This window comes from Dacryopinax primogenitus (genome assembly GCF_000292625.1).
Source record: "Dacryopinax primogenitus strain DJM-731 SS1 chromosome Unknown DACRYscaffold_14, whole genome shotgun sequence".
Taxonomy (NCBI): domain Eukaryota; kingdom Fungi; phylum Basidiomycota; class Dacrymycetes; order Dacrymycetales; family Dacrymycetaceae; genus Dacryopinax; species Dacryopinax primogenitus.
Window position 1 is genome coordinate 153,163 of NW_024467211.1, and position 23,541 is coordinate 176,703.

Below are 23,541 nucleotides of genomic sequence, written 5' to 3' on the forward strand. Positions count from 1 at the left end.
AGACTCTTGGCACTCTTAGGTGAGCAGACTTAGTCAGCCTGTGTTGCCCTAACATGTTGTTACTTCCCCTGCAGGGGTGAGTGCTAGAGAGTCAGGCTCCACCTGAGTAATCTCTGTGCTGGCTCCCACAGCAGTAGTAGTGGATGCTACCATGTCAGCATGGTCAGCATAACCACCATTGAGTTCAGCACTCTGCTCAACTCACTGTTCAACTCGTCCATGAGGGTGATGAGGAACTTTTGTCTTGCATGCAGGCAAAGGAGTATTGGGTACTACCTGTTCTTGTGGGGGCACTTTTGTGCCTTTGAACTGAGTCATCATCTGATGAACAGCAACTTCTGGTTGTAACTTGGTGACTCGAGCATCAGAAAGAGTATTGTACTCTTTGTCCACTGGTGCAGCTAGTACTGGCTCAGACAAGCTTGCTGAGCATGACATCCAGTCCACTATCTTGTTCCTCTCTCCAGGAACATACAATATCTTTACAATATTGAATCACTGCAAGTATTCCTGCTGGCAAATTCCTCTGTCCCCAGCCAGAGTTGCCTTCAATTGAAGGTATTGCAATGGTGCATGATCCATGCATATTGTGATATGGATACCTATCAATTGGCTCTCCCACTTGGTGAGAGCCTCCACCATGGCCAGAAGCTCATGCTTGTATGTTGAGTACAACATCTGGGCATCTGTAAATTGCCTGGAATGAAATCCAGCCAGGTGGACTTTGTCCCATGATGTCCCTTGGCCATAATAAAAACAACCTACCCCACTGGTAGAAGACTGGAATCCCATTCTTGGGAACAATGGGTTTCAGGACTGGGTAGTCCATTGCCAGGGCAATTATGCTCTTGAAGCACTTTTTGTGCATAGGAGTTACATTGTAGCTCCTATTAGAGTGTGTCAATGCTGACAACAGGCCAGTATATCTGGCTATGTCTGGCAAGTAAGGTGCCAGATATGTTACCATGCCAAGGAAGCATTGCATTCCTTTGGCATCTGTAGGAAACTTAGCATTCCTAATTATGGACATTTTATCATTGTCTGCATACACACTGTCATCAGTGATCTTAGACACTCTATGCTACTTGACAGCAAATCAACCTTATCTGGAGATAAGTAGAGCTTCTGCTCTCTAAGGATTGCAAATACAATCCTTAAATTGGCAAGGGCCTCATACAGCGTAGAGCCCACAACAAAAATGTTGTCAAGGTAGCATACTACCTTATGCATCCAATGTTCCTGTAGGATGTCCATCATCATTTGTTGGAATGATGCTGGAAGATTACAATCTCCCTGTTGGCCCACTTGGCTCAGGAATGTTCCAAATGGGTTCTGGAATGCAGTCTTCCAGATGTCATCTGGATGCACTCAAAGCATTTTGAATGCATTTCGAAGATCCAACTTGGATTGAAATGGGTGTTTTGCAACCCATCTACAGATCTCGTTCTGATCTGGCATCAGTGTAATATCCTTCACCATATTCAAGTTTCTCTCTTGACAGTCCACAGTTGTTCACAGGTGACCATTATCCTTTGACAGGCATAACATAGGCAATGCCTGTTGTGTCTGTGCTGGTACCCACCACTGAGCTGTGGTGTACCACTGAGTCTTCTTGTGAAGCTCATCCCTGTGCACTTCAGGGCAAGCAGGACATCTAGTCCTATATATGGCTTTATCATCAATTAAGTTGATATGATGATTTACCCTCCTCAGAGGGGGAAGCCTTTGTGGGATCTCACCCATGAGATCCTCTAATGCAGACATAAGGCCTTCCCTTATGCCAGCAAGCATTTCCTCAGAATAGGAATGCAGACCTTCCCCAGCAACCACTGGGTTTTTCATCCTGGGTGTTTGCACTGTGAGCACTCATTTCACACCAGCATTGCTGGAACATTTTGCCTCTTTAAGGAGGGACAAATCCTTTTTAGGGATACTATTCTGTATCCCATGGGACAATGCCTCTCTTGAGGTGATCCATCTACCTTGAGGTCCCCCAATTTGGAGACCTTTCCCTCTGAGATCTAGCATGATCTCAAACTTCTTACCAAAGGGCATACCAAGTATTACTTGGTATTTGTCAGTGTTGACAAGGTCAAAATAGTGCTTGACTACTTGATCTTCAATGTCAACTTTGGCATTGATACTGTACTATATTACAGTACAGCTTCCCCTGCTCATCTGTTGCAGGGCAACAGGGTGCTTGAGCTTCACATATTCCAAGCCATGGGCTCAGACAAAGTCTGCAGAGATTGTGTCAAGCTCTGCCCCACTATCTAGCAAGGCAAATGCTGGGAAACCAGCAATGCTGATGTAGCATTCAATGGGAGAGGCAGCTGTCTCATCCTGTAGAGGTTGTCCTCTACCTAATCGGACAGTGCTGTCCCTTCACCATATCTCTGGCTTCACCATCTTTGCAGTGGCGAATTTGGTCTGAGCTGGTGCAGCTTGAACTGTTGTTAAGCCAAAGGGCTTAACAGACATAACCTGCACACTCATGGGCTTACTGTTGTCCTCTTTGATGGTGTCTATATCTTTGATATTGGCTGAATCCTCCACTGGAGGATAATCAGCAACTTCATTGAACAGGTCATATAGACCAAATTCCTCAGCAGGACAATTGTCCTCTTCCTTCTCATCTGGGGGTATCCTGGTGAGTATGGTGTGAATGCCATCATCATACAGGATGTCATCATCTGCCACCACTTTGTGTGTGGCATGATGCACACTCTTATGTAGTGGGCAAACATTTGCCCAATGGCCCATCTTGTTACATAAGTAACAAGACAGACTACCCCCAGGCAAGGGTGGCTTTGGCCTGCCATCTATAGGATGAGCTATGTCCTTCCTTGCATTCCCAGTTGTACCGGGAATTGCAGCCTTTTTTCCACTACCAATAGGAGTGGGATCTTTGTGGGGAGTAACTCCCCTATCAAACAAGTGGCCCCTAGAAGGGCCTGCCCCAGCTCTAGGCATCTCAGGATGCCTATACTCATTTTGTACCTGTTGATACAATTGGTAGGTCTGAGGAGTTGCTCTCCTCATAGGCAAGGAATTGCCATATGATCCCCGACTGGGGAACATACTCCTGGACATATTCTTATATGCCCGTAGTCCCTGCAACAGGTCGAGTCCTCTTTCCAACTCTATTGCTTGCAAGTATAAAGCATCAAAGGTGCTTGTATCAATGTCATATCCTGACTCATGGTAATATCCTCAGCAAACCCCAAGACAAACCTCCTCTTTATTTGGAAGTTGTTAGGATGCTCGTACATCCTACCCATAATGGAAAACTTGCCCTTATACACTTCTACAGTGTCTTTTCCTTGTACCAAGGAATTGAAAGCAGAATATGCTTTCATCATTTCTTCTGAAGAGAAGAACCTTCCATACATTCCCCACATCATTTGGGAGAATGTCCAGTCTTCTCTAAGCCAGTGGCCTAGATCTATATTTTGCTTGACCCAATGGTGAGTTTCTCCAGTCACATATTGACTGGTATAAGTGATTTGCCAATCACTACAAGTCGGGCCAGTTGCCCCAGCTGTGCGAAACGTGCAGACTAATGTTGTGAGAAATTCTATGAATTTCTCTACATCAGGTTCACCTCCATAAGAGGTGTCCAAAGCCTTAGGCTTGAACCCAGTCTTTGACAGGGGAAGATGATTTGCTACAGGCACAGTTGCTGTGTGTAACCACTTCTTGATCCTCCACATAGGAGTTGTTGGGATCATCAATCCTGCAAGAAGATCAGTCTTACTCCTCAATGTAGAGGATGGTGCAGATTTGCGTGATGCAGACTTTTGGTTCTGTTGAGAAGAACCACTAGTGGAATTTCCAAATGGAAATTTCAGTATGTATGGACCAGTTTGGTCCATATCAAAATGAACATATGATGAGGACTCTTTCCTCATTTCCATACATGGAGGACTTCTCAAATGAACTGCCTCAGTAACTGCATCATCCTTTATGGATGCTCTTTCTGAACCCACTCTAGGTTCATCTTCCCTAGGTGGGAGTTGTGAACATGGCAAATTGCCCTCTTCCCGCAATGGGAGTTGCAAACATGGCAAACTGGGCAACATTTGTATTCCCAATCCAGTGGGCAAACTTTCTCTTGGCTCAATAATAGGAGCCATTCTGTTCAATTGGACAGAAAGCAATTGCTTGCCCATCTTGTTGTACATATGAGCATTAACTGGATTGCAGTTTGCAAGCAGATTATATTGTGTAATCATGCACTGAGAAATGCCAGCAATTTTGAGCATTTGACTCAGCTCAGAGAAGGGATCCGCCTCTTCTCTGGATTCTAACAAATTGTTATTAAGATCATTTCATCTGTTACCAGACAAATCCATTCCCACATTACAGGGATCAACATTAGACCCACTTGGTCTACTTGGGATCTGCTGTCCCACAAACTTTCCTACACTTCTATTGGAAGCATTGTTGGTTGAGTTATCCTCATCCAATTGCATATTGGAATCCTCTGTTTCCATTTGCTCCCTAGGAGTGCTGGGACCAGCAGCCTGATCCCTGTATGCTGGGTCCAGTTGAAGGGGACCCCAATCTGAGTTTTGCCCAGGCTCAGAAAAGCTCGAAGAGCCTTGCGCAGTTATGGGTGTATCTACAATCCCAGGTCCCAAGGCTTTAGGACCAACCTCAGTCTTCTGGGGACATTCCCGTTCTGCCACTTTTTTGTTGGTCTCCATTGTACAAAGACCAAAATCTAACACGGAGCAGTTTTCGCTCTAGTCTCTAACATACTCTGATTGTAGGAGTAGTGTAAAAAAGTGAAAGGGCTTATGATGCCCTTTCACTCCCAATAGGTACACTAGATCAATGTGTTACTAGCTAGTAGTAATACAATGTGAGTGTACTAAGAGAGATAGAGAAAAGGGTGGTCTACAGCCACCCGCTACATGTAAGTCCATCGGACGATCCGATCGCCCTAAAGGCGGTGTTACCGTATATGGTAAGTACAGAGATATCTACGTATCCCTTACAGTCGGTCCCGCATGCAGCATTCGCACTGTAAAGACCAGAACAGCCAGTGCAACACACGCTGCTGCAAATCCGACAACTAGGTGGAAACCCGATTCCAAGACATTGGCTATAATGATACGCAGAGTCAACCGGGCTTCTCATTGGCTGGTTCGTATGGGTGTCAAACGGGAACGACGAGGTGCAGCATCTTGAAGCATTGAACCAGTACTGGTGTTCCAATCAATTCAGCGATTGAACATCACTCGATTGCATTCACCGAGATGGAGTTCCCCGTAGAACAAGCAGCATGTGCCAGCAGAGCCGTAGAATGCATATGATCGGTTTGTTCAAGGTAAGGGTGCAACATCAGCCGGGACAGAGTTTCATGTCTTACGTAACGTTATTAATGAAAGGCCTAAATAAGTAAAGACTACAATGCCGATTAAAGAGTAATACATCCCTGTCACCAGGCTTAAAACAGCAGCGGCAAGAAGGGGCGTTCGATATGTCCTTATGAGGACGCCTGCCAAAGAGATAAACACAACACCGTTAATGCAGATCTCTATATGGACATGTAAGAATGATAACAATACGTCAGCCAAGCACTTTCTAATGATACACGCCATCCACTCGGCTCTTCCCTTCCGGTCATGAGGCTTAAGCAGCCTGGAGCTCGTTCGCCTTCCGTTCCTTTTCCTCCTTTCTCCGTTCCTCCCTCTCCACACCCCGTTCCCTCCAACTCCCACCCCATCGTTCCGTGACCAATATGAGCACCAAACTCAAGACCGTCAGCCCCGCCCACAGGCTGTACAAACCACCATCGCCGATCGCGTTCTGCAATGGTATTGCAACTTCGGCAGCGACGAACCCAGCTGCACCCCGGAAGGAGGAGTTGACTGCTACTGCTGTGGAGGAGCGACCAACGTTAGCATCGACGACGTATGCCAGGGTGGAGGAGTAGATCCACCTGTCCTTGCGGTCAGCTACATTGCCCAGATCTGGCACAGAGCAGTGAAAGAAGCACACTCACATAGTCGCAAATCCAGAGAAGAACAAGCACACCACCGGCCCGGCGACGTTTGTCTTCTCCTGCGCGGTCCACGCGTACGCGAGCGTCGCCAGTGGCAGGATTGGCATGACGATATGCGTGCTCTGAAGGCGCATTTCCGGCTTGGACTTGCCATCGTTGAGCGCTTTTAGCCGAGCTAGGGAACGGTCGGACCACCGACCGCCCAGCACGGAGCCGAGGACGTTTCCTGTGTGTCAGTGGGTGAGTATATGTACCGTCAGGCCGATTGGGGGGACGCACCTAAGCCGAAGGAGAGGAGCACCAGCCCGACTTCCAAGCTCCCATAATTGTACGGCGGCTTAGCAAACGTCACCGCCGCCGTATAAGTCGTACTGTACGCGAAAGCAAACAGGAGCCCACTGCCAAAGAGGATGGTGAGGTTGTTGCTCCTCTGCAGAATACGCCACGTTGGCGTGATTGGGTTCACGTCCCGTAGGGAGAGCTTGATCTCCTCGCTTTCCCCTCCTCGGGTGACAACCCTCCCCGCTTCGACCGTAGCTGTGCCACCCGATTTGGCGCGTGCACGTGCAGCTGCTCGGTTCACCGCGCTCTGGTAGGCTAGGGAGCGCTCTTTCCGAAACGTGTCGCGGAAGAAGATGAGCAGCACCAGCGTGCAGCCCGCGAAGATCACTAAAAACCAGAAGGTGCTCCTCCACCCAAGGCCGGTGGTCAGTGCTCCTCCCAAGAGAGGACCGAGGGAGGGCCCAAGCAGAGGCGCCGCGTAGTATATCCCCAGCATGGAGCCTCGTTCTCGCGGCTCGAAAACGTCTGCCAGCGTACCAGCGCCTATGGAGAGCACAGCTGACGCTCCCGCGGCTTGGAGGATCCGCATGCCGATCAACACACTCATGGTGTGCGCTTCGGCTGCTACGATGCACCCTACTGCAAACAGAGTGAGGGAACTGAGGTACACCGGTTTGCGGCCTTTGATCTCGGAAATAGCGGACCAGACGAGCGGGGCGTTTCCCTGTACGAGGATGAAGAGTGCGAGGGAGAGTGCGATCTCTGCACTTGTCGCGGAGAGCTCTTGTTGTATTTGGTTGAAGGCGGGATTGTAGATCGACGCTCCGAGGGTGGGGGCTATGGATGCGGTCGCGATTAAGGCAAGGATTAGTTTCTGTTCCCCGAGTGAGCTTAGACCGCGAGAACTCTGGTTGCCCAGTAGAAAGGAAGTAGAGCGCTCGTGACGGAGGATGCATCAGGACGTACCTTGACTCTCATGGGCCATTTCCTGGGGTCGTTCACTACTTCTACATGCTCGATATCGATCTTCCCATGCCCTTCCTGATGGCTGATGTCCACCTTCCCCTGTTCGGGTCCATCCCCATCCCCATCCTCGTAATCGCCAGAACGTTCCTTGCTTTCCCCGCCTGTGTCATTGGGTCGGGAATCGGAGCTTGAGCGTTTCTCGGTGTCCGCTAGGGCAACAGGTGGAGCAGGAAAGGGGGAGACGAGCGTCCCGCTCGTCCGAGCAGAAGTGGGCATATCTTTTTCTCGGAGTTCTATCGGTGTCGAGGGCCCGCTATCCTCTTCGAATAATGGGGGGGTCATGGTGGCCTCGTGAGCTCCTGGTACCAAAGAGTGTGCTAGCCAAGATGAGCCTTGAACAACTCGAGGTATATGACGGGGTACAATGACACTCCGGCCGAAAAGCCGTGTTACGAATACCGCACTTGTCTTCTCGCCGAACGGAGAATATAACGCCAGCAGATCTGTCGGTACTTAGCCGACCAAGAGCCTTCCGTTAACGTATTTTAGTTCATCCAGCAGCCAGCAGGCAAACAGGCAAGCAAGTTGTCAGTGTCGGCATTTCGGAGTATGGCAGTAGGGCCTTTATAGAAATTTCATGAATGGTACTCGGACGATCTTTAAGAGATTCCTCTTCTCGGCAAGAACATCGGCCGGCAAGAGAGCGCTGAGTAAAAGGTACCATCGGCCGACAACACGGAGAAGGTGTTCATGATGCGGCCCAATCCCCAGGCGGCTAGGTCGGCCGTGGCGGTGTCGGGAGCGGCCGATCGGCACGGCATCTTCCATGGGATGCCGAACCGGAATCACGGGTTTTACACCTCCGCAATTCCTTCCTTCCTTCTGCTCACTCCCATCCTCCTGACTTTGTGCAACTGCTTGATAATGCGCTCGCTCTAGCGGTCTACTCAAGCCACATGCACGGCGCATGTATTCCTTCCTTCTACCACCTTGATGCTTGGTCACCTCCTGACGCCGCAGCAACAAGGGGGCTGGAGTCAAAAATAACGTCCTGGTCCTTTGTCATCTTGCCCAGCTGCACAGTCACGCTCTTTCTTTTTGGCGACCGTCGCGAGAAATTCCCCTGGTGCATCACACTATTCTCAACTGATACGCTGCGAAAGCCTGATGTTGGTGGGAATCTGCGGGATATCTAATGACAAAGCATGGGAAAAACGGGGAGATCAAGCCTCTCTCGAAAGATTCCAGGCAGGCTATACACCCGTGTACGGTCGCGGACCCACCAGAGAGGTGCAATAACGTCGGCGTCATATTTGGCAACGCTATGCTGTTCTCATTTGCTTGCAGCACGCCCTATTCAGCTACAGTAACAGTTTCCAAGCTCTCGTTCAACTCCGAGACCTTGTGCTCGAGCTCATCTTTTTTTTTCTCGCTCAGCGTGTCCTCTCTGACTCATCGTCCCACTTGAATTTGGCTCATTGGTACTATTACCATGTCTGGGAAATGTTCACAGGCTCGTTCTCCACGGTTAGTTAGACCATTGGTCATATGGCACTGCCATGAGCGACGAAGGTACCGCCCCGGTATGCGCTGTCCTGCACGCACTTGATCAATCCTCTTCTGCCGGTTTCACCCCTGTAGGCATGAACCATGCAGGAGAAGATGACTGTGCTCGGCTGTCTTGTGATTGTTTATTTCTGGATATCTCAACTGGTCGTAACGGACTTCGCTAAATGGTAATTGTGGGGCGATACATTACTACCCATCGGCATACACTGCGGATGACGTTGCGCCGCTATTTTTTGATGTTTGTCGTGGAGCGGCCTCCGTCGCAGCAGACATTGTAATTCCCTTCCAGGACATCATGGGGGATGGCGGGTTGCGAGGTCTCCTGGCAGTTGACACCTTCAAGCATCATCTTTATGTTGGTTCATGGTGGAGGCAGGAACGCGGAAATTTTCAGAGAATTCTGGATCTGGTTGTCCATCCGCGAACACGTGCATCGGTGGTGTAGGGTCAGGTGAGGAATATCATCATTACAAAGCTTTGGATGTTCTGATCCGCTTTCAAGATGAGAGAACGTCACCCCGCCGCTTCCATCTCCGAATCGATAAGCCCTTAATGCACTGCGTTCCGAGACTGCAGTTGCGTACATACTACTTCATCTTATTAATGATGATTCCTATTTTGTTTCAGTGAATCCCGATCAACAACGAATGTGTGTCTCTGCCCCCATATCATCGCGCGCCGCTCAGGGGCGGGAGGACACATCAATCGCGGTCATGATATATTTCCCCACAAATGTGCTCAATCATCCCTTTCCTCAAATGATCTCCATATGCGTTGTTCAACGTGGGGATATCGTGTCGGAACGTTACTGTTCTCGCGGTTCTGAGCTCCAACATATCAACCAGCCAAGCCCGCTAATTGGGGGATTTCCCCTTCTCTGCGTATAAATAGTTGGCTTGTTCAGCAAGAACCCCATCCACGTCGACTCTCGATGCCTATACAACTCCTTGCCAGCAGGAGCGCCGAGATAAACCACATACTGAACTGCGAAAACATGTTTGGAATCGTCGCGTATATCGTGCGTGGCGTTCTATTTGGTTCAGAGGATCACAGGTTGCTAACACCACATGCTATGTATAGTCCCCCCCCCGAGCCCACTCGTGGCCAGATCGATCTGAACTGGAACGCCACCAACTCGAGCTACTACATCTCGCTCAGCCTAGCTCCTGGCCCGAACATCTATTCCAGCACCTCCGGCAGCGCCCTCATCGGCGGGGTCGAATCGTACACGTCCATGAGCATGTTCTTCAACTATACCGGCGCGAGCACCGGTTGGACGCTTTGGGCGGTCCTGACGTCTTATGGGGGGCATGTCATTACCCATCCCTTGACGGCAGTTTGGGAGTTCGGGGATATCCCTGTGCCTGAGGCTTGTGGGTACTCGCCCGTTACTCAGGTCGACAACTTGACATACCCGGGAGGCTTCGAGTGGTGGGGTGATTGCGGGATGGGAGGTTTCCCTGTTTTCCATAGCATGGCGTACGATTTCAAGGTGTCTCTCAACAAGGTAGTGACGGTCGAAGGTTTGTGATACGCCGAATGGAAGGGCTTCAACGGACATGCTACTTTCCAATACTGCAGGGAGAATGACAACGAAATTGTGTGTATTGCTTGGATAGCGTCTGACAGGATATTGACCGGCGTTGCGCGTCTTGAACGAGTTTTGAAGGCAGCGACCCCTGAAGCCCCATCTTTAATGACCCGATGACAAGAAACGATACTTATAAGACACGTTGCTTCACCTCTGAACATCGTTGACGGTGGTCGTGCGCAATGTGACAAGCGTACTGGAGGTTTGCTCCCACAAGGCGCTGTTGGTACCATCAGGGTAGAACCAACGACCCAGAACTGAGCATAAAAGCATGCATTTTGCGTTTTTCCATAGCGGTGCCATACAGAAACATGAACATCGCCCCACATCCCCACAGGTACGCAAACCCGATCCCATCCCTGCTGCTTCGATCTCGTGCGCCCCATCCGCGCCCAGCCCTAAGTCCCACAACAACGGTTTACCGGTTGGACTTGGCGACACGCTCCAGCTCATCCTTCTTCTTGATGGCATAAGAGTTAGATGACCCCTTGGCGGCGTTGATGAGCTCATCGGCGAGACATTCCGAGATGGATTTGATGTTATGGAACGCGGCTTCACGCGTCTATATAGAGGTTGAGCAGGTATTAAAGAATGGTTAAAAGGACATACCCCAATGGTAATAAGGGAGATCGCCTGATTGACACGGCGGAGAGGAGAGACATCAACAGCTTGCCGGCGAACGGTACCCTGGGAGCCGATACGAGTAGAATCCTCACGAGGGCCGGTGTTTACGATCGCATCAACCAGAACCTGGATAGGGTTTTGGTCGGTAAGCAGATGAATAATTTCAAATGCATGTGCCACAATCCGAACTGCCATGAGCTTCTTGCCGTTGTTCCGCCCCTTCATCATTAATGCGTCTACGAGACGCTCGACGATGGGCATTTGCGCCTTCTTGAACTGCTTTTTTGCGTAACGACCGGCAGTGTGAGGAACGTATACTGGACGGGTAACTTGGATGTAATCCGTGAGAGAGATATCCTTTAACTCGCACCTGGGTCTAACGTCAGTGAACAATCAGACTGCAAATGCAAGGAGACGTACTCGGCTTCCCACTTCCCGAATAACTTCACAGTACCACTTGCTGATGCCTTCTGGACGTCATGAGGGAGGGCTCGAACGAGAGCCATGTTGATGACTAGAGAAACAGAGGAGTTGAGGAGTGGGATAAGGAATTGGCGGAGATACGTACACTTGAGGGGTGGGGAGGTGAGGAGTCGGCGGCGTGCACTATTGAGGTGTCAGTGGACGGTGCAGATGAGGGTCGGCCCAGCGCCTCAGCCACAACTGTACAGTTTGACATTTAATTCCGTCTCTGTTGCTCCCGACACAGCCACTATTCCAGTGAAACGGAGATGCGCACGTGGAAGTCATCCGATATTTCTCCGACGCCGTCGGTGATCCTATTGATTTTCTTCGGTTCCGGTGGAGGTAAGAGCGAATCATGACGCGCGTCACGTACTGAATTTTCGCGCCGACCGCACCGCCGTCCACCGCATTCCGCTCGCTATCCCGCCCGTCGTCCTCCCTCGTCCTCCCTCGTCCTCTCTCCTCCTCCTCGACTTCCCACGGTCACCTCCCTGCAAAGGTCAACGTTCACCCGCGCATTGACCATTCATCCACAGACAGCCATGCTCTCACGCCAGCTCAAGCCAGCGTCCACACGACTTGTCAGGCTCGCAGCCACACGTCCTGTCAGCGTGTGGAGCACAGTGCCTCAGGGGCCGCCGGATCCCATTCTGGGTGCGTCTGCTGTCTGCACACTACTTCCCTCGCTCATTCTGTTGCATATTCTTCCTTTGTCTGCTACACCACCTTGTTCTCACGCGCATATATGCATGCTACTCCCTGAATATATGCGTCCATAACCCCAGGAGTGACCGAGGCATTCAAGGCAGACACCAACCCTCGCAAAATCAACCTCGGGGTTGGCGCATACCGGGACGAGAACGGCAAGCCCTACATCCTCCCCTCTGTTCAGGAAGCCGAGAACCGCCTCCACGGCCAGGTCGACAAAGAGTACCTTCCCATTACCGGTCTCCCGAGTTTCACCTCCGCTGCTGCGAAGCTCGCATATGGCGCGGACTGTGCACCCCTGAAGGAAGGTTCTATCGCGGTGACACAGAGCATCTCCGGCACGGGCGCCCTCAGGATCGGCGGTGCATTCCTCTCCCGCTTCTATCCCACGAGCAAGGTCGTCTACCTCCCCTCTCCCTCATGGGGAAACCACACGCCCATCTTCCGCGACTCCGCCTTGGAGGTCAAGACCTACCGGTACTTTGACAAGTCCACGGTTGGACTCGACTGGGCCGGTATGATTCAGGACATTAAGGAGATGCCGACGGGAGCTATCGTTCTCCTCCATGCGTGCGCGCATAACCCCACTGGTGTGGACCCGACCAAGGAGCAGTGGGAAGAGCTCTCAGGGTTGATCAAGGAGAAAGGGCTCTTCCCCTTCTTCGACATGGCCTACCAGGGCTTCGCAAGCGGAGACATCGCGGGTGATGCCTTCGCCCCGAGGCACTTCGTCAGCCAAGGGCACCAGATCGCGCTGTGCCAGTCGTTTGCTAAGGTGCGTACTCCTACGCACCCAAAGCAAACCGCTGACCTGCTGTGTGCTAGAACATGGGTCTATACGGCGAGCGTGTCGGTCTTTTCTCCCTTGTTACGGCTTCGCCAGAAGAGAAGGCGCGCGTCGAGTCTCAGCTCAAGATCCTAGTCCGCCCTATGTACTCCAACCCCCCCGTGCACGGTGCGCGGTTGGCAGGTACGATCCTTAACGACCCGGCACTGTACGCGCAGTGGTACGCGCCCCGTCTTGCTTCGTTGTCTAACACGGCTGACCCACATATAGGGAAGGCGAAGTGAAAGGCATGGCTTCCCGCATCATCTCCATGCGCGAAGCGCTTTACACCCTCCTGACGAACACCTACCACACCCCTGGTAACTGGTCGCACATCACCTCCCAAATCGGTATGTTCTCCTTCACCGGGCTCACCCAGGCCCAGACCGAGGTGCTCGCTTCCAAGCGCAGCGTGTACATGACCAAGGATGGAAGGATTTCTATGGCTGGCCTGAACGGCGGAAACGTGGAGTACTTCGCCAAGAGTGTGGACGGCGCGGTCAAGGGCACGCTCTAAGCGTGCACGCGCTGAATGTGAGACTCGATCGTTCATATCTTAGACGTAGATGTTAGATGTTAGATGCTTGCCCCACTCCGCTAGACCATAGATGTAGATGTTCGCGCGATAGAGTTTTGTATATATATGTTTGCTTGGTTTGCTCCCTGCTTACTGGGGTTTGTGAGTCAGGCTAATGTTTTGCATTTAAGGAGTGTATTCCTCAGTTCGAACGCAACGGCGACGCGTTTGAGGGCCACACGATGAGTTCACTACGTAGCCCATTAATGCGGCAAGCGGCAAGCCAGCAGCCTTTGACTCGTGTTCTTACTCATGAGTATCCAGCGACTATATAGTCCTTTAGGGCCGGCCAGATCAGGTTGAGCCTTAGACTTTCCGGGTGAAAAGTGGCAAGGACAAATTGTTTGGTTCTGCCTCTTGCGTTCCTACAGTTATCACTACCGCGCTCACAAGATATGATGCCTGTCATGTACGTAAACATTTTCTACGATTCGCACTTTTCTGAGATTCAGCAGGTCGACTCACATATCAAGGGCCGCTCGTGCTCAATCGCTTGTCTTCAACTGCCCAGAGTTGGCGGAAGGGATCCTACGCTTCATGGATCGTAACTCTATTTTGCAACTCATGCTAGCAGGCCGCCAATTCTGGGAGCCATGTGCCTATCAACTATGGCACACACTCGATTCTTTTGATCCGCCGATGCGTCTCCTGCCATCTGATTTATGGCTCTGGACGATCCTCGGGTTCATCGACGAACTGGGAGTTACTCGGCCTCTGCTGGACGAAGATGTTGCACGATGGAAGCTTTACGCTGGATTCGTTCGCATGTGGCCGAAAGCGCGTATTTTGGGCTCTCGGTGCAGCGAGGTGAGAGGCCTGCTTTGGATGATTAGGAAAGTGGATCTGATGAGGAAGCTTGTAGACTAGGAGATTCCTTACACATGCACAACAAGATTATTGATATTGCATTCTACTTTCCCTATACACAATCCAAAATTCCAGTATTTATTCCAACAATTCAATATCTCATAGAAAGCTGAGTCGGTCGAGGCGATCGTTCAGGAATGGGAGAGCGCTCAGTGGAGAGTCACGTGTGTCAGGGTTGAATGAGGTGATGGGCGCTTGAATTTGTAAGGCTGGTAGAACACTTCAAATCCTCGAAGTCCTTATTTCACCTTCACCTGTACTTGTACATCTTCTTGAGCATTTGAGGTATCTTCCTACTCACTTCGTATTTTCGACTATCTACACGGCTGCACGATGTCCGACCCTAGCAACAACCCCATCTACCGTCGCCTTTCCGCCATACCGAATATCATCCTCGTTCTCTCAGGCAAAGGCGGTGTGGGCAAGTCAAGTGTCTCTGTCCAGCTCGCCCTCTCTTTGTATGCCCTTCTATCCCGACCGCGTGTGGCGCTGCTAGATATTGACCTCACTGGTCCTTCGATACCTCGTATGCTCCATTTGCCCCAAGGAACGTCTGTGCATCAGAGCACTGCCGGATGGGTTCCTGCCTATGCCGACGGTGAGGAGCAGAGGCTTGCCTGTATGAGTACGGGATTGTTGTTGAAGAGGAGAGAGGAAAGTGTTGTATGGAGAGGACCGAAGAAGAATGCCATGATCCGGCAGTTTTTGAGCGAGGTGCGCTGGGGAGATGATGTTGATTACCTTGTTATAGACACGCCACCTGGTGCGCATGTTTACATCTTGACTTTCTCTATGAGTAACACAAACTTGTCATGTCAACAGGAACATCCGATGAGCATCTATCATTACTCGAACATCTCTCTCCGCTCGCTTCTCGCCTATCTTCCGTTCTCGTCACGACACCACAAGCGTTATCTCTCGTCGACTGCCTCAAGTCACTCTCCTTCACCCGTACTGTCTCCCTTCCTCTACTCGGTATCATAGAGAACCTTGCTGGCTACGTCTGCCCCTGTTGCGGGGAGATCAGCAACGTCTTCTCCACCGGCGGAGGTGAGGATCTGGCGAGGAAGGAGGGAGTGCGGTTCCTGGGGCGCTTGCCGGTGGACACAAAGCTCGTCGAGTTGCTTGATGGAAGATTGCCTGAGGGCATGTATGCAGAAGAGTTCAAGCTGCTGGAGGCGTACAAATGTACAACGAATGGAAAGTTGTTTGAGGGTATCGTGCAGAAGGTATTGGAAGGGGTTGAACGGCTTGGCAAGGGGGAAGAGGTGCCCGGATTCAGTGAAGAGGATGTGATAGCGTTGAGGGAGGCGACGAGTGGGGTGGGACACTGAAGATTATCGGATGCAGTGAAGGAAATTGTGTAGGGCGATACCGCTCGATGAGGGTGTGTACTTAGACTAGATGCAATGGATGTATAGTGTGCCATTGTGCCATGTTCATCCCGTCATTCGGACCTCAACGTCACCCCGTGTCGTTCGTAACCAAGAAAAAGTAATGCGTTGGCATCCCCTCACGATCTTCTGCATCGTTGTGTATTCTTCGCTTCTAGCATACATGGGCGTGTGAATTTCACCCGGACTGGGTATGAATGCACTTGGGATAGTATGCTCCTCCTTTAGGGTGGTTCACGACGTCTGCCGTCCGTTTGGACTTGTGCTTGCGGATCTCGCGTACTGCAGATATGTCCATCACAACACAAAGAAAAGATTCCCCAAGTCAAGGGAAAGAGGGGAAACAGCACAGCTGAACTTCAGATCCGTCTTGATGTCTTCTGGATTGTTGTAATTTTGTCGTCCTCATTCGTGTACATGTGAATATTTATGAGCCAAATGTTGCTGCATACGAATATCAACCTTTGGATCCTTCTGTCGGGAATTCGTCGTCCATTATCGCTCTCGCATGTGCAGTTCAACGTCAAGCTGAACAGATCGATCAATTGGAGTGCGTGCAGTGTTCCCCAGAAGAAGGAATCTTACAAATACCAAGAGTTGGTGAGATGCCGCAACTTGTGGTTGGTGATCAGAAGAAGCAAGACAACCACAGTCGGGATTTCAGTGCAGATCGTTAGAATCGCTAAGGGCACGCGTATTGCTCGCAGTATCGCAGCACAGGAGTTGAGGTCAAATGTAAGATCCAAAAACATCTTAGTCAGGGCTTCGAAGACACGATCTTTTTGAAATGAGCCGGTTAGATCGATAGACCGACACCGGACACCCGAGCTAGTGAGTGCCGCCACGAGTCCTTTGACGCGCAGAGGGTGAAGAACGCGCTGTGAGTTCGTACCAGTCGGTACAGGTATGCGTATCCGTTTGTTTGATGATCAGAGCTAGGACGTCGTAGGTCTCCACATTGCGCTGACCTGAGGAGCGGTTGAAGACTTGGGACAGAGATTAGTGTGGTTTCAGTGTACACGTGTTCCTGCCCTTTCACGTGTCTCTCACACCTCACCACGTGACGTGCGACCTCTTCGGACAAAAGCAAAGTTTTTCGGAACGAAGCTCAAATTGGGGTACTAGCACGCTATATCCATAAACAAAACTATGCATATGCCTAAATGATAAATTATGGATAATGAAAGAAGAAACGCGATGCATGCTTGGATGTAACGTGATGTGATTGCGAAAGGCGAAAAGGTAGGAAGGCAGAATAGAAGGAATGCAAGAGTATTTACCTGAGTATCACAGACCTCAAATTTCAGAAAATCAGAATTCCAGCGAAACGCTCTGCAGAGGGTACAACCCCCACCCGTCCCTCCTCACCGTTCCCACCTTCACCTCCCGCACCCCGTTCCAACCGCTCACCAAAAGCGCTAACCGTTCCTCACTCACCTGGAACGCGTCGCTCACATGCCCGTACCGGCACTCGAGCTGGAAAGTATGCATATCCAACTTCGAGAGCGTGTAGATCGCGGGCCAGCAGGCGGAGGTGAGCGAGTCGGCGTCGCGTAGTATGAGGGAGAGGTGGTGGAGTTTCAGAGCGTGGGAGGAGATGGCCTCGGTGAGGGTTTGGAGGTCTTCAGACCGTGGGAGGATGGTCTGGACTTTGAGCCTGGTGAGGTTGGCCCCTAGAGCGCGGATCATCGCGCAGCAAAACGGGAGTGTTGAAGCGACGGTAAGCTCCGTCAAGTGGGGAAATTTGAGCTTGTGCTGTTTATGCAGCTCCGTCACTTGCTCCGCACCGAGGAAATCCGCCAGAGGAGAATCGTACATGTCCCCCCACCTTTCGTCATTGACGAAAAGAGTAGGCCAGCGCTGGGACGTGTCGTCTATCTCGAGTTCCTGCAGAGGGAGGGTGGAGAGTGCGAGCAGGAGGTCTGCACTTCGCGCAAGGTTGCACTTTATCTTGAAGGAGGTGAGGGGAAGATCTTGGAGAGCTTGGATAACTGCTTTGCGCCCTGGGAGCGTGCCTTCACTCCCGTCGATGACGAGTGATCGGAGATGGGGGAAGTGCGGAGGGAGGGTGAAGACACTCTGCTCTGATGACTCCTCTATGCCCTCTGAGCCCTTTCCGGGTAGGGTGATGCACAACCGGTCGAGGCAAGGGGAGAGGATCTTGGCTGCCTCGCATCCTGTTGGTGTGTAGCTCTTCATGACTACTTCCCGCAGGTTTGGTAGAATGATCCCTTCCGGTGTCGCGAACGGTTCGAGGGAGTGCATGACGTCCCTATTCAACTGATCGAGGCGTTCTGAAGCGACGGTGTGATACTGCCAAAAATGTCGCAGAGGGGCCCGTTTTCCCAGGAGGCAGAAGTCGAGCGATACAGAGCTGACGAAAGGGGAATACAGTCGCCATCGAGAGAGGGTATCGTCCTCCGCACCGGTAAGCTGCAGTCTCGAGAAGATGTGCAAGCTACTCGGAAGCTTGTCCGTCGGGAGTAAGGCGATCAAGGGGCGGAGGCTGTCCAGTTTTGCCCATAGGTGCCGTGCAGCGAGGAAGTAGCAGGTCGAGTGAGTGAGGGTGAGGGCGTGGAGGGAGGTGCGGTCGGTGAGGTGGTCGATGATTTGCCCGAGGATGTCGTGTAGGTAGAACATGCGTTGGGCTGGTGTGAGCCTGAATTCTGAGCTTTGGAGGTCCATTGCGTGTGCTTGAGATGGGGGAAGGATGGGATTAGTCGGCCACCAGATATGATATGAATAGAGAGAGAAGAGATAATAAGAGAAATAAGAATGAGAGGTGATTACATCGCAGAAAGCGATACTTTGGGACAGAGAGACTCTTTGTCGCTGGCAGGAAAAACAAGCGCTAGGGGAATGGATCCCTCTTGGGCGGTGCGGTGCGGATCGCGTGACCCGCTTCTTTGATATCTATGGAAGGGTCCAGCCGCGTGGAAGGGCTAAGCCGGATCGGCCCCGATTCGGGTCATCACAAACCCTGACGACCCCATCGATGGACCGGTGCACGTGGGCTCACCCAGAGTGGTGGCTTGGCAGGAAGAGAAGCCGAAGCCGATCGAACTTAATGGACCGGCGATCGGGGTAATTGGGTAATCACGATCGTGCCGGGATCCCTGGTCCGCTCTATTCCGCAAGGCCTCGATCCCCCGCTCCGCTCTGGCCTCTTTCTACTCAAACATAAACTCATATCCTCCATCGGGTTACTCAACCAACAGTGATGCTTTGCAGGGATGTTTCACTCCTGGATCGTCCGATGGTTATTGCCAAGGATCCGCAGACTCACGCCGGCGTGATTCAGGGAGTTGAGTCAAGGTCATGTCTTGTCCCAGAGTGGTGGCGAGGCAAGCACCATTCCTGGTGTTGTACGCCAATCGCCCATTAAGTCCTCGGTGAGGAGCAGGCTCCGAGCCGAACCTTGGGAGGGCGTTGAACGGATTAGGAAGATACGCGGGATATACTGATCGACAGTCAATTAAAGCAAGTACTGGGCGCGCACGTTGCTCCTGCGTGGTCCACGGACTTGATCCAAAGATCGGCGAACGATCTCAGCACCCGAGACATGGGGAAAACACGCGTTCGTCGTTCTCTCTGCACGAGGTGTGTATCGTGGGGATCGTCTGTATACGTGAGAGCTTGAAACATCACGGCGTTATCGTTCCTGCTGACGAAACTTCGCATCCGCGCAGAAAGAAGGCGCGACAAAGGCAGGCAGGGGAACACGTGTTAGCTGCCTTGCGTCTTCATCCCTGGACGGATTCGAAATACACGAGTCTGTTCATCGTTTGGTACCTGCGCTCATACGTGGAGCCGCTACTACTTTTCCCCCTAGTCATTCACTACCTTACACCTCGAGATGTCGTGTGCAACTCATACTTCGGCCGCGCATCGGGTTTTCAGCACATACGACACATTGCCTCTTATCGTCGGACAAATCGACGATGATTCTACACTCGTACGACTGGCACAAACTCACAGGACTTTCTTCAGACTTCGTGTCAAGAGACTATGGGCGTCTCTCAAAGATATAAGTCCTTTGATATACCTCCTTCCTCGCCGTTGCTTATTGGGCTCCCTTCGGCCCTTGTTTCCTGAAGTCGAGGAGAAAGACATCGCTTCCCTAGAGAACGACTTGCAGCGCTGGTCAACGTGCAGCTCGTTCATACACAGCATCATGACTTCCGATGCTATTCTGGACAAACGCAGAATGAACAAGATGACTGGGTGAAGGTGGAGAACATTGTCGCGGAAGACGCGGAAACAAGTGGAGTTCGATGCCGTTGACACCATATATCGCCTTGCGGAACAGCATGGAGAACCACTTTTACCGCAACTCAGGGGTTTCTGTATGCCAGACTACTATCCTTCTTTCTGTTTGTTGGTAACGGCTTTACGGACCCCGACCCTCAAGATACTTTCGGTAGTAATGCGAGACGACCCTCCGAATCCGGGAATCGAAAGCTCCTTCCTCGCCGAGGTCGGCGTTGGATGGACCCACATTACAGATATTGTCATACTCTCTCTTCTTCCCACATATGATCAGCGAGAGGCTCTGCTACGAGCATTGAATACTTCTATGCCGACGATCCAGACCTTGGCTATTGTTGGTCCGTTGGCAATGCATCCGAAGGTCATCACCGGGTTGAGCAAGTTACCCTCGCTCCGTACTCTATCACTGTGTCCCATCGACATTACGGAGAACAAGAAGCCCGGGAGTCTATCTGTAGCAGATCTACAAGAAGAACTCTACGGTCTAACCGAGCTTCCGACGGGCGACACGTCCCGCCCAACAGTCTTCCGTAGTTTGGAAAAATTGATCATCTCGTCTGACCTCTCGATGTGCATTGCCGTGTTTTCGGCAGTGCGGTCTTGCAATCGACTGGTAAATCTAAACCTTTCTACAGACATTGCCAATATGCACGATCTGGCAGTTCTCATCGACGCCATTAGTCCCCTCCACCCCGACTCTTTCCGGTTGGAGCATCTCAAGCTCAGTCTCACTGAATCTGATGGATCTTTTGACAATATTCCGTTTTGGAGGGCATTGAATGGTCTCGAACGACTGGACCTGAGAAGTTTCACGTTGGACTGCAAGTGCGAGAGCGATGACCGGTTAGAAGTAACCAACGACAGGGTCGATCGCATGATATCCAGTTTCTCCCGCTTGCAAGTCTTGGATATTCACACGTACATGTCCGACAAGAATGACAAGAAAACGCTCCAGAAAATATGCAGACGATTTTGACGTCAGCACTTCCGTCTAACATTTCCCAGCAACGCTACAGCTGACATCTACATCCTGTCTCTGCGAACCAGGGAAGATCTCATCTTCCTTGGTTCGCGGTACGACACATTCGGTCAATGACATGGTCACCATAACCCTATTCCATTGGATCACAATTTTCAACCCTCCTGTTGTCATGTGCCCTGACTTGATTGAATGGTATTGCGCAGCACTGATACCCCTCCCGAAATCGGGCGTCTTCGCCAACGATTACACATGATCATTGCCAACCTTAGGCAGGTTCTCTCGTTCTTACGGGTGGAGGCGGCGAGGCCGGATGGGTGGGGATAGTTCTCTCTGCAAGAGGCTACAATGATGTTTTGAGGTTCGGAGCTCGCGGCTGTTCAACGTCTTGAACCTCGCATGTTCGGATGTTCTGCGATTTGGAATGTGTTACTCTTTCATACCATTAGTGCGTTTCTTTCATCCTTCACGTTGTCACAACCTCCATGCCATTCATTATTTATCATATACATCGTTGTTTTGTTCAAAGATAATCTGGCTGGCCTCCAGTTCCAGGAAGCAACGCCTACAACAACAAGTTCTACTAAGTTCTCGGTCAACCATCCGTTATTTTGTGCGTATTGCATGTTCTTTTCCGTTGGATATTCTACCGCACTACTAGTCCAAGTGCTTTGCATTATTAATCGGGTTTATTTAGGGTAGGTCTTTATTAGGTTCCGTGAGGGTCTCACTATGAAAAGACGTGCAAATAACCCTCTTTGCCCATCAACTCATACTCCGCCAATCATGTCTTCAACTCACACCTCAGCTTCACAGCGCATTTTCTCGACATACGATGTCTTAGATCTCATATTCGAACACATTAATCCCAACGATCCCACGCTCGCACGGTTGGCACGAACTCACAGCGCTTTCTTCTACCTTTGTGTCAAGAGAATCTGGCAGACTCTCGACGATCTGAACGCTCTGCTGAATCTACTTCCTCGACGCTGCTTGCCCGCCACTCTTTCCCTCTAGTTGAGGAACACATCATGGATAATGACATGCAGCGCTGGACAATATATGGCTCATTTGTGCGCCTGATCTCGTTTGATTATGGAATTGCAGGAAGCCTCGGGCACCAAAAACCGACCGAAGCGGGAGGTAGAATGATATCAAGTGAAACGACGAGGCAGATTGAACTCGATGTGGTGGAAACCGTATGCCGTCTGAAGACACGACATGGAGGTCCGCTTCTGCCGAACCTCGACGCACTCTGGATGACTAAATATGGTCCATCTTTCTGCTCCTTGGCTGTCGCCTTGCGATCTCCGAACCTCTCCCAACTTCTTGTGATTATGTACAAAGACATGCCAAGCTCGAGCTCTGAAGGTTCTTTTCTCGCTGAGGTCTGTTCTAAATGGTCCCACCTTACCAGCCTCACCCTCGTGATGATTACGGATCACCAGAGAGATGTCTTGCTACAGGCTTTGAGCACTTCGATGCCAGCGATCAAAACCTTGGTGCTCTCAGGACCACTAGTGAGCGATGAAAAGGTCCTCGCTGGTCTGAGTAATTTACCCTCCCTCCGTAATCTGTCACTATGCTACACAGACCTTAGGATAGACCTTCCATCCGCAAACCTGATCGAGTCAGATCTACGCCAAGGACGGAACATCTTTTCCGAACTTCTGGCAAATGACACCCCGCGTCCACACATTTTCCAAAGTTTGGAGGAACTGAAAATCTCGGCCGAGCTCTGGTTTTGTCTCCCCCTTCTTATCGCGGTACGATCATGCGATCGACTGTTATCGTTGAAGCTTTTTACATGGATTTCCGATATGCAGGAACTGGCAGTTCTCATCGACACAATCAGCCCCCCTGCCGTGGGCTCCGGCCGGCTTGATCATCTCACCCTCACACTCACTGAAGGTGATAGCTCTTTCAATGATGATTCTTTTTCGAGGGCACTAAAAGGACTCGAACGACTAGATTTAAAAACCTTTACACTGAGGTGCAAGTGCGAAAGTGATGACCGACTAGAAATAACCAATGAAAGAGTCGATCAGCTGATTTCCAGTTTCAGCAGCCTTGAAGGCTTGAACATCCATACGACCATGTCCGATGAGGGCAAAATCAAAACGATCCAGAAGATATCCAGACGATTTTAAATTCAACCACCGATTTCTCATGCTGACCTCAAGATCTCTTTTTCCTCCCTTGGTGTTTCCGTCCTACACCTCCCATCCTTTACACCGTCTTCCATTCTATCGACAGTAGCACGCTGGAACCCATCGCCAGCCTGAACGCTCGCATATCGTTCTTAGTAATCCCAAGCACTTCATCCCTTTTTCCTACTCCTTTCGCCCATCGCCTCCATCATCTCCCTGTCCGCGTTACCAAGAAGTCTTCAATCCAGTATGGCCGCCAAA

The 23,541-nt window shown here is 51.0% G+C and overlaps 8 protein-coding genes across 8 annotated transcripts; 5 read left to right on the forward strand and 3 right to left on the reverse strand.

Annotated features, from left to right (window-relative positions):
* Positions 1-5,640: 5,640 nt before the first annotated feature.
* On the reverse strand, positions 5,641-7,537 carry DACRYDRAFT_55196 (MFS general substrate transporter; the record flags this gene model as incomplete). The annotated part of the gene is made up of 4 exons (XM_040775308.1): positions 5,641-5,950; positions 6,014-6,239; positions 6,293-7,169; positions 7,262-7,537. 4 exons carry the CDS (start codon positions 7,535-7,537, stop codon positions 5,641-5,643), a joined length of 1,689 nt encoding a protein of 562 aa, XP_040626731.1.
* A 2,224-nt stretch (positions 7,538-9,761) lies between these two features.
* DACRYDRAFT_109258 (uncharacterized protein) lies at positions 9,762-10,361 on the forward strand (the record flags this gene model as incomplete). The annotated part of the gene is made up of 1 exon (XM_040768852.1): positions 9,762-10,361. The coding sequence occupies one exon, from the start codon at positions 9,762-9,764 to the stop codon at positions 10,359-10,361; it is 600 nt and encodes a 199-aa protein (XP_040626732.1).
* A 318-nt stretch (positions 10,362-10,679) lies between these two features.
* On the reverse strand, positions 10,680-11,642 carry DACRYDRAFT_23408 (40s ribosomal protein s5-1). The gene is made up of 4 exons (XM_040773226.1): positions 11,614-11,642; positions 11,466-11,559; positions 11,031-11,415; positions 10,680-10,983 (listed from the first exon to the last, which is right to left on the reverse strand). Exons 2-4 carry the CDS (start codon positions 11,549-11,551, stop codon positions 10,840-10,842), a joined length of 615 nt encoding a protein of 204 aa, XP_040626733.1. The 5' UTR covers positions 11,552-11,559; positions 11,614-11,642; the 3' UTR covers positions 10,680-10,839.
* A 296-nt stretch (positions 11,643-11,938) lies between these two features.
* DACRYDRAFT_23409 (aspartate aminotransferase) lies at positions 11,939-13,695 on the forward strand. The gene is made up of 4 exons (XM_040773227.1): positions 11,939-12,164; positions 12,296-12,993; positions 13,044-13,225; positions 13,276-13,695. The coding sequence occupies exons 1-4, from the start codon at positions 12,053-12,055 to the stop codon at positions 13,559-13,561; spliced, it is 1,278 nt and encodes a 425-aa protein (XP_040626734.1). The 5' UTR covers positions 11,939-12,052; the 3' UTR covers positions 13,562-13,695.
* A 324-nt stretch (positions 13,696-14,019) lies between these two features.
* On the forward strand, positions 14,020-14,488 carry DACRYDRAFT_109261 (uncharacterized protein; the record flags this gene model as incomplete). Its single annotated transcript, XM_040768853.1, has 2 exons — positions 14,020-14,030; positions 14,077-14,488. The coding sequence occupies 2 exons, from the start codon at positions 14,020-14,022 to the stop codon at positions 14,486-14,488; spliced, it is 423 nt and encodes a 140-aa protein (XP_040626735.1).
* A 326-nt stretch (positions 14,489-14,814) lies between these two features.
* Positions 14,815-15,913, forward strand: DACRYDRAFT_81414 (P-loop containing nucleoside triphosphate hydrolase protein). Its single transcript, XM_040776508.1, has 2 exons — positions 14,815-15,251; positions 15,311-15,913. Exons 1-2 carry the CDS (start codon positions 14,822-14,824, stop codon positions 15,820-15,822), a joined length of 942 nt encoding a protein of 313 aa, XP_040626736.1. The 5' UTR covers positions 14,815-14,821; the 3' UTR covers positions 15,823-15,913.
* A 1,084-nt stretch (positions 15,914-16,997) lies between these two features.
* DACRYDRAFT_23411 (uncharacterized protein) lies at positions 16,998-18,686 on the reverse strand. Its single transcript, XM_040773228.1, has one exon. The coding sequence runs from the start codon at positions 18,565-18,567 to the stop codon at positions 17,194-17,196; it is 1,374 nt and encodes a 457-aa protein (XP_040626737.1). The 5' UTR covers positions 18,568-18,686; the 3' UTR covers positions 16,998-17,193.
* A 1,288-nt stretch (positions 18,687-19,974) lies between these two features.
* DACRYDRAFT_117481 (uncharacterized protein) lies at positions 19,975-21,127 on the forward strand (the record flags this gene model as incomplete). The annotated part of the gene is made up of 1 exon (XM_040770391.1): positions 19,975-21,127. Exon 1 carries the CDS (start codon positions 20,231-20,233, stop codon positions 21,125-21,127), a length of 897 nt encoding a protein of 298 aa, XP_040626738.1. The 5' UTR covers positions 19,975-20,230.
* Positions 21,128-23,541: the final 2,414 nt, after the last annotated feature.

What these genes read in the sequence shown, in the direction of transcription:
- DACRYDRAFT_23408 (XM_040773226.1), bottom strand. Translation starts at nt 11,551, where the DNA reads ATGGCTCTCGTTCGAGCCCTCCCTCATGACGTCCAGAAGGCATCAGCA. An exon ending in TTCGGGAAGTGGGAAGCCGA is followed by an intron (nt 11,416 to 11,465) that starts GTACGTCTCCTT and finishes CGTTAGACCCAG; the next exon opens with GTGCGAGTTAAAGGATATCT. An exon ending in TCTCCCTTATTACCATTGGG is followed by an intron (nt 10,984 to 11,030) that starts GTATGTCCTTTT and finishes ACCTCTATATAG; the next exon opens with ACGCGTGAAGCCGCGTTCCA.
- DACRYDRAFT_23409 (XM_040773227.1), top strand. Translation starts at nt 12,053, where the DNA reads ATGCTCTCACGCCAGCTCAAGCCAGCGTCCACACGACTTGTCAGGCTC. An exon ending in TGTGCCAGTCGTTTGCTAAG is followed by an intron (nt 12,994 to 13,043) that starts GTGCGTACTCCT and finishes GCTGTGTGCTAG; the next exon opens with AACATGGGTCTATACGGCGA. An exon ending in CCGGCACTGTACGCGCAGTG is followed by an intron (nt 13,226 to 13,275) that starts GTACGCGCCCCG and finishes ACCCACATATAG; the next exon opens with GGAAGGCGAAGTGAAAGGCA.
- DACRYDRAFT_81414 (XM_040776508.1), top strand. Translation starts at nt 14,822, where the DNA reads ATGTCCGACCCTAGCAACAACCCCATCTACCGTCGCCTTTCCGCCATA. An exon ending in TGTTATAGACACGCCACCTG is followed by an intron (nt 15,252 to 15,310) that starts GTGCGCATGTTT and finishes TCATGTCAACAG; the next exon opens with GAACATCCGATGAGCATCTA.
- DACRYDRAFT_23411 (XM_040773228.1), bottom strand. Translation starts at nt 18,567, where the DNA reads ATGGACCTCCAAAGCTCAGAATTCAGGCTCACACCAGCCCAACGCATG.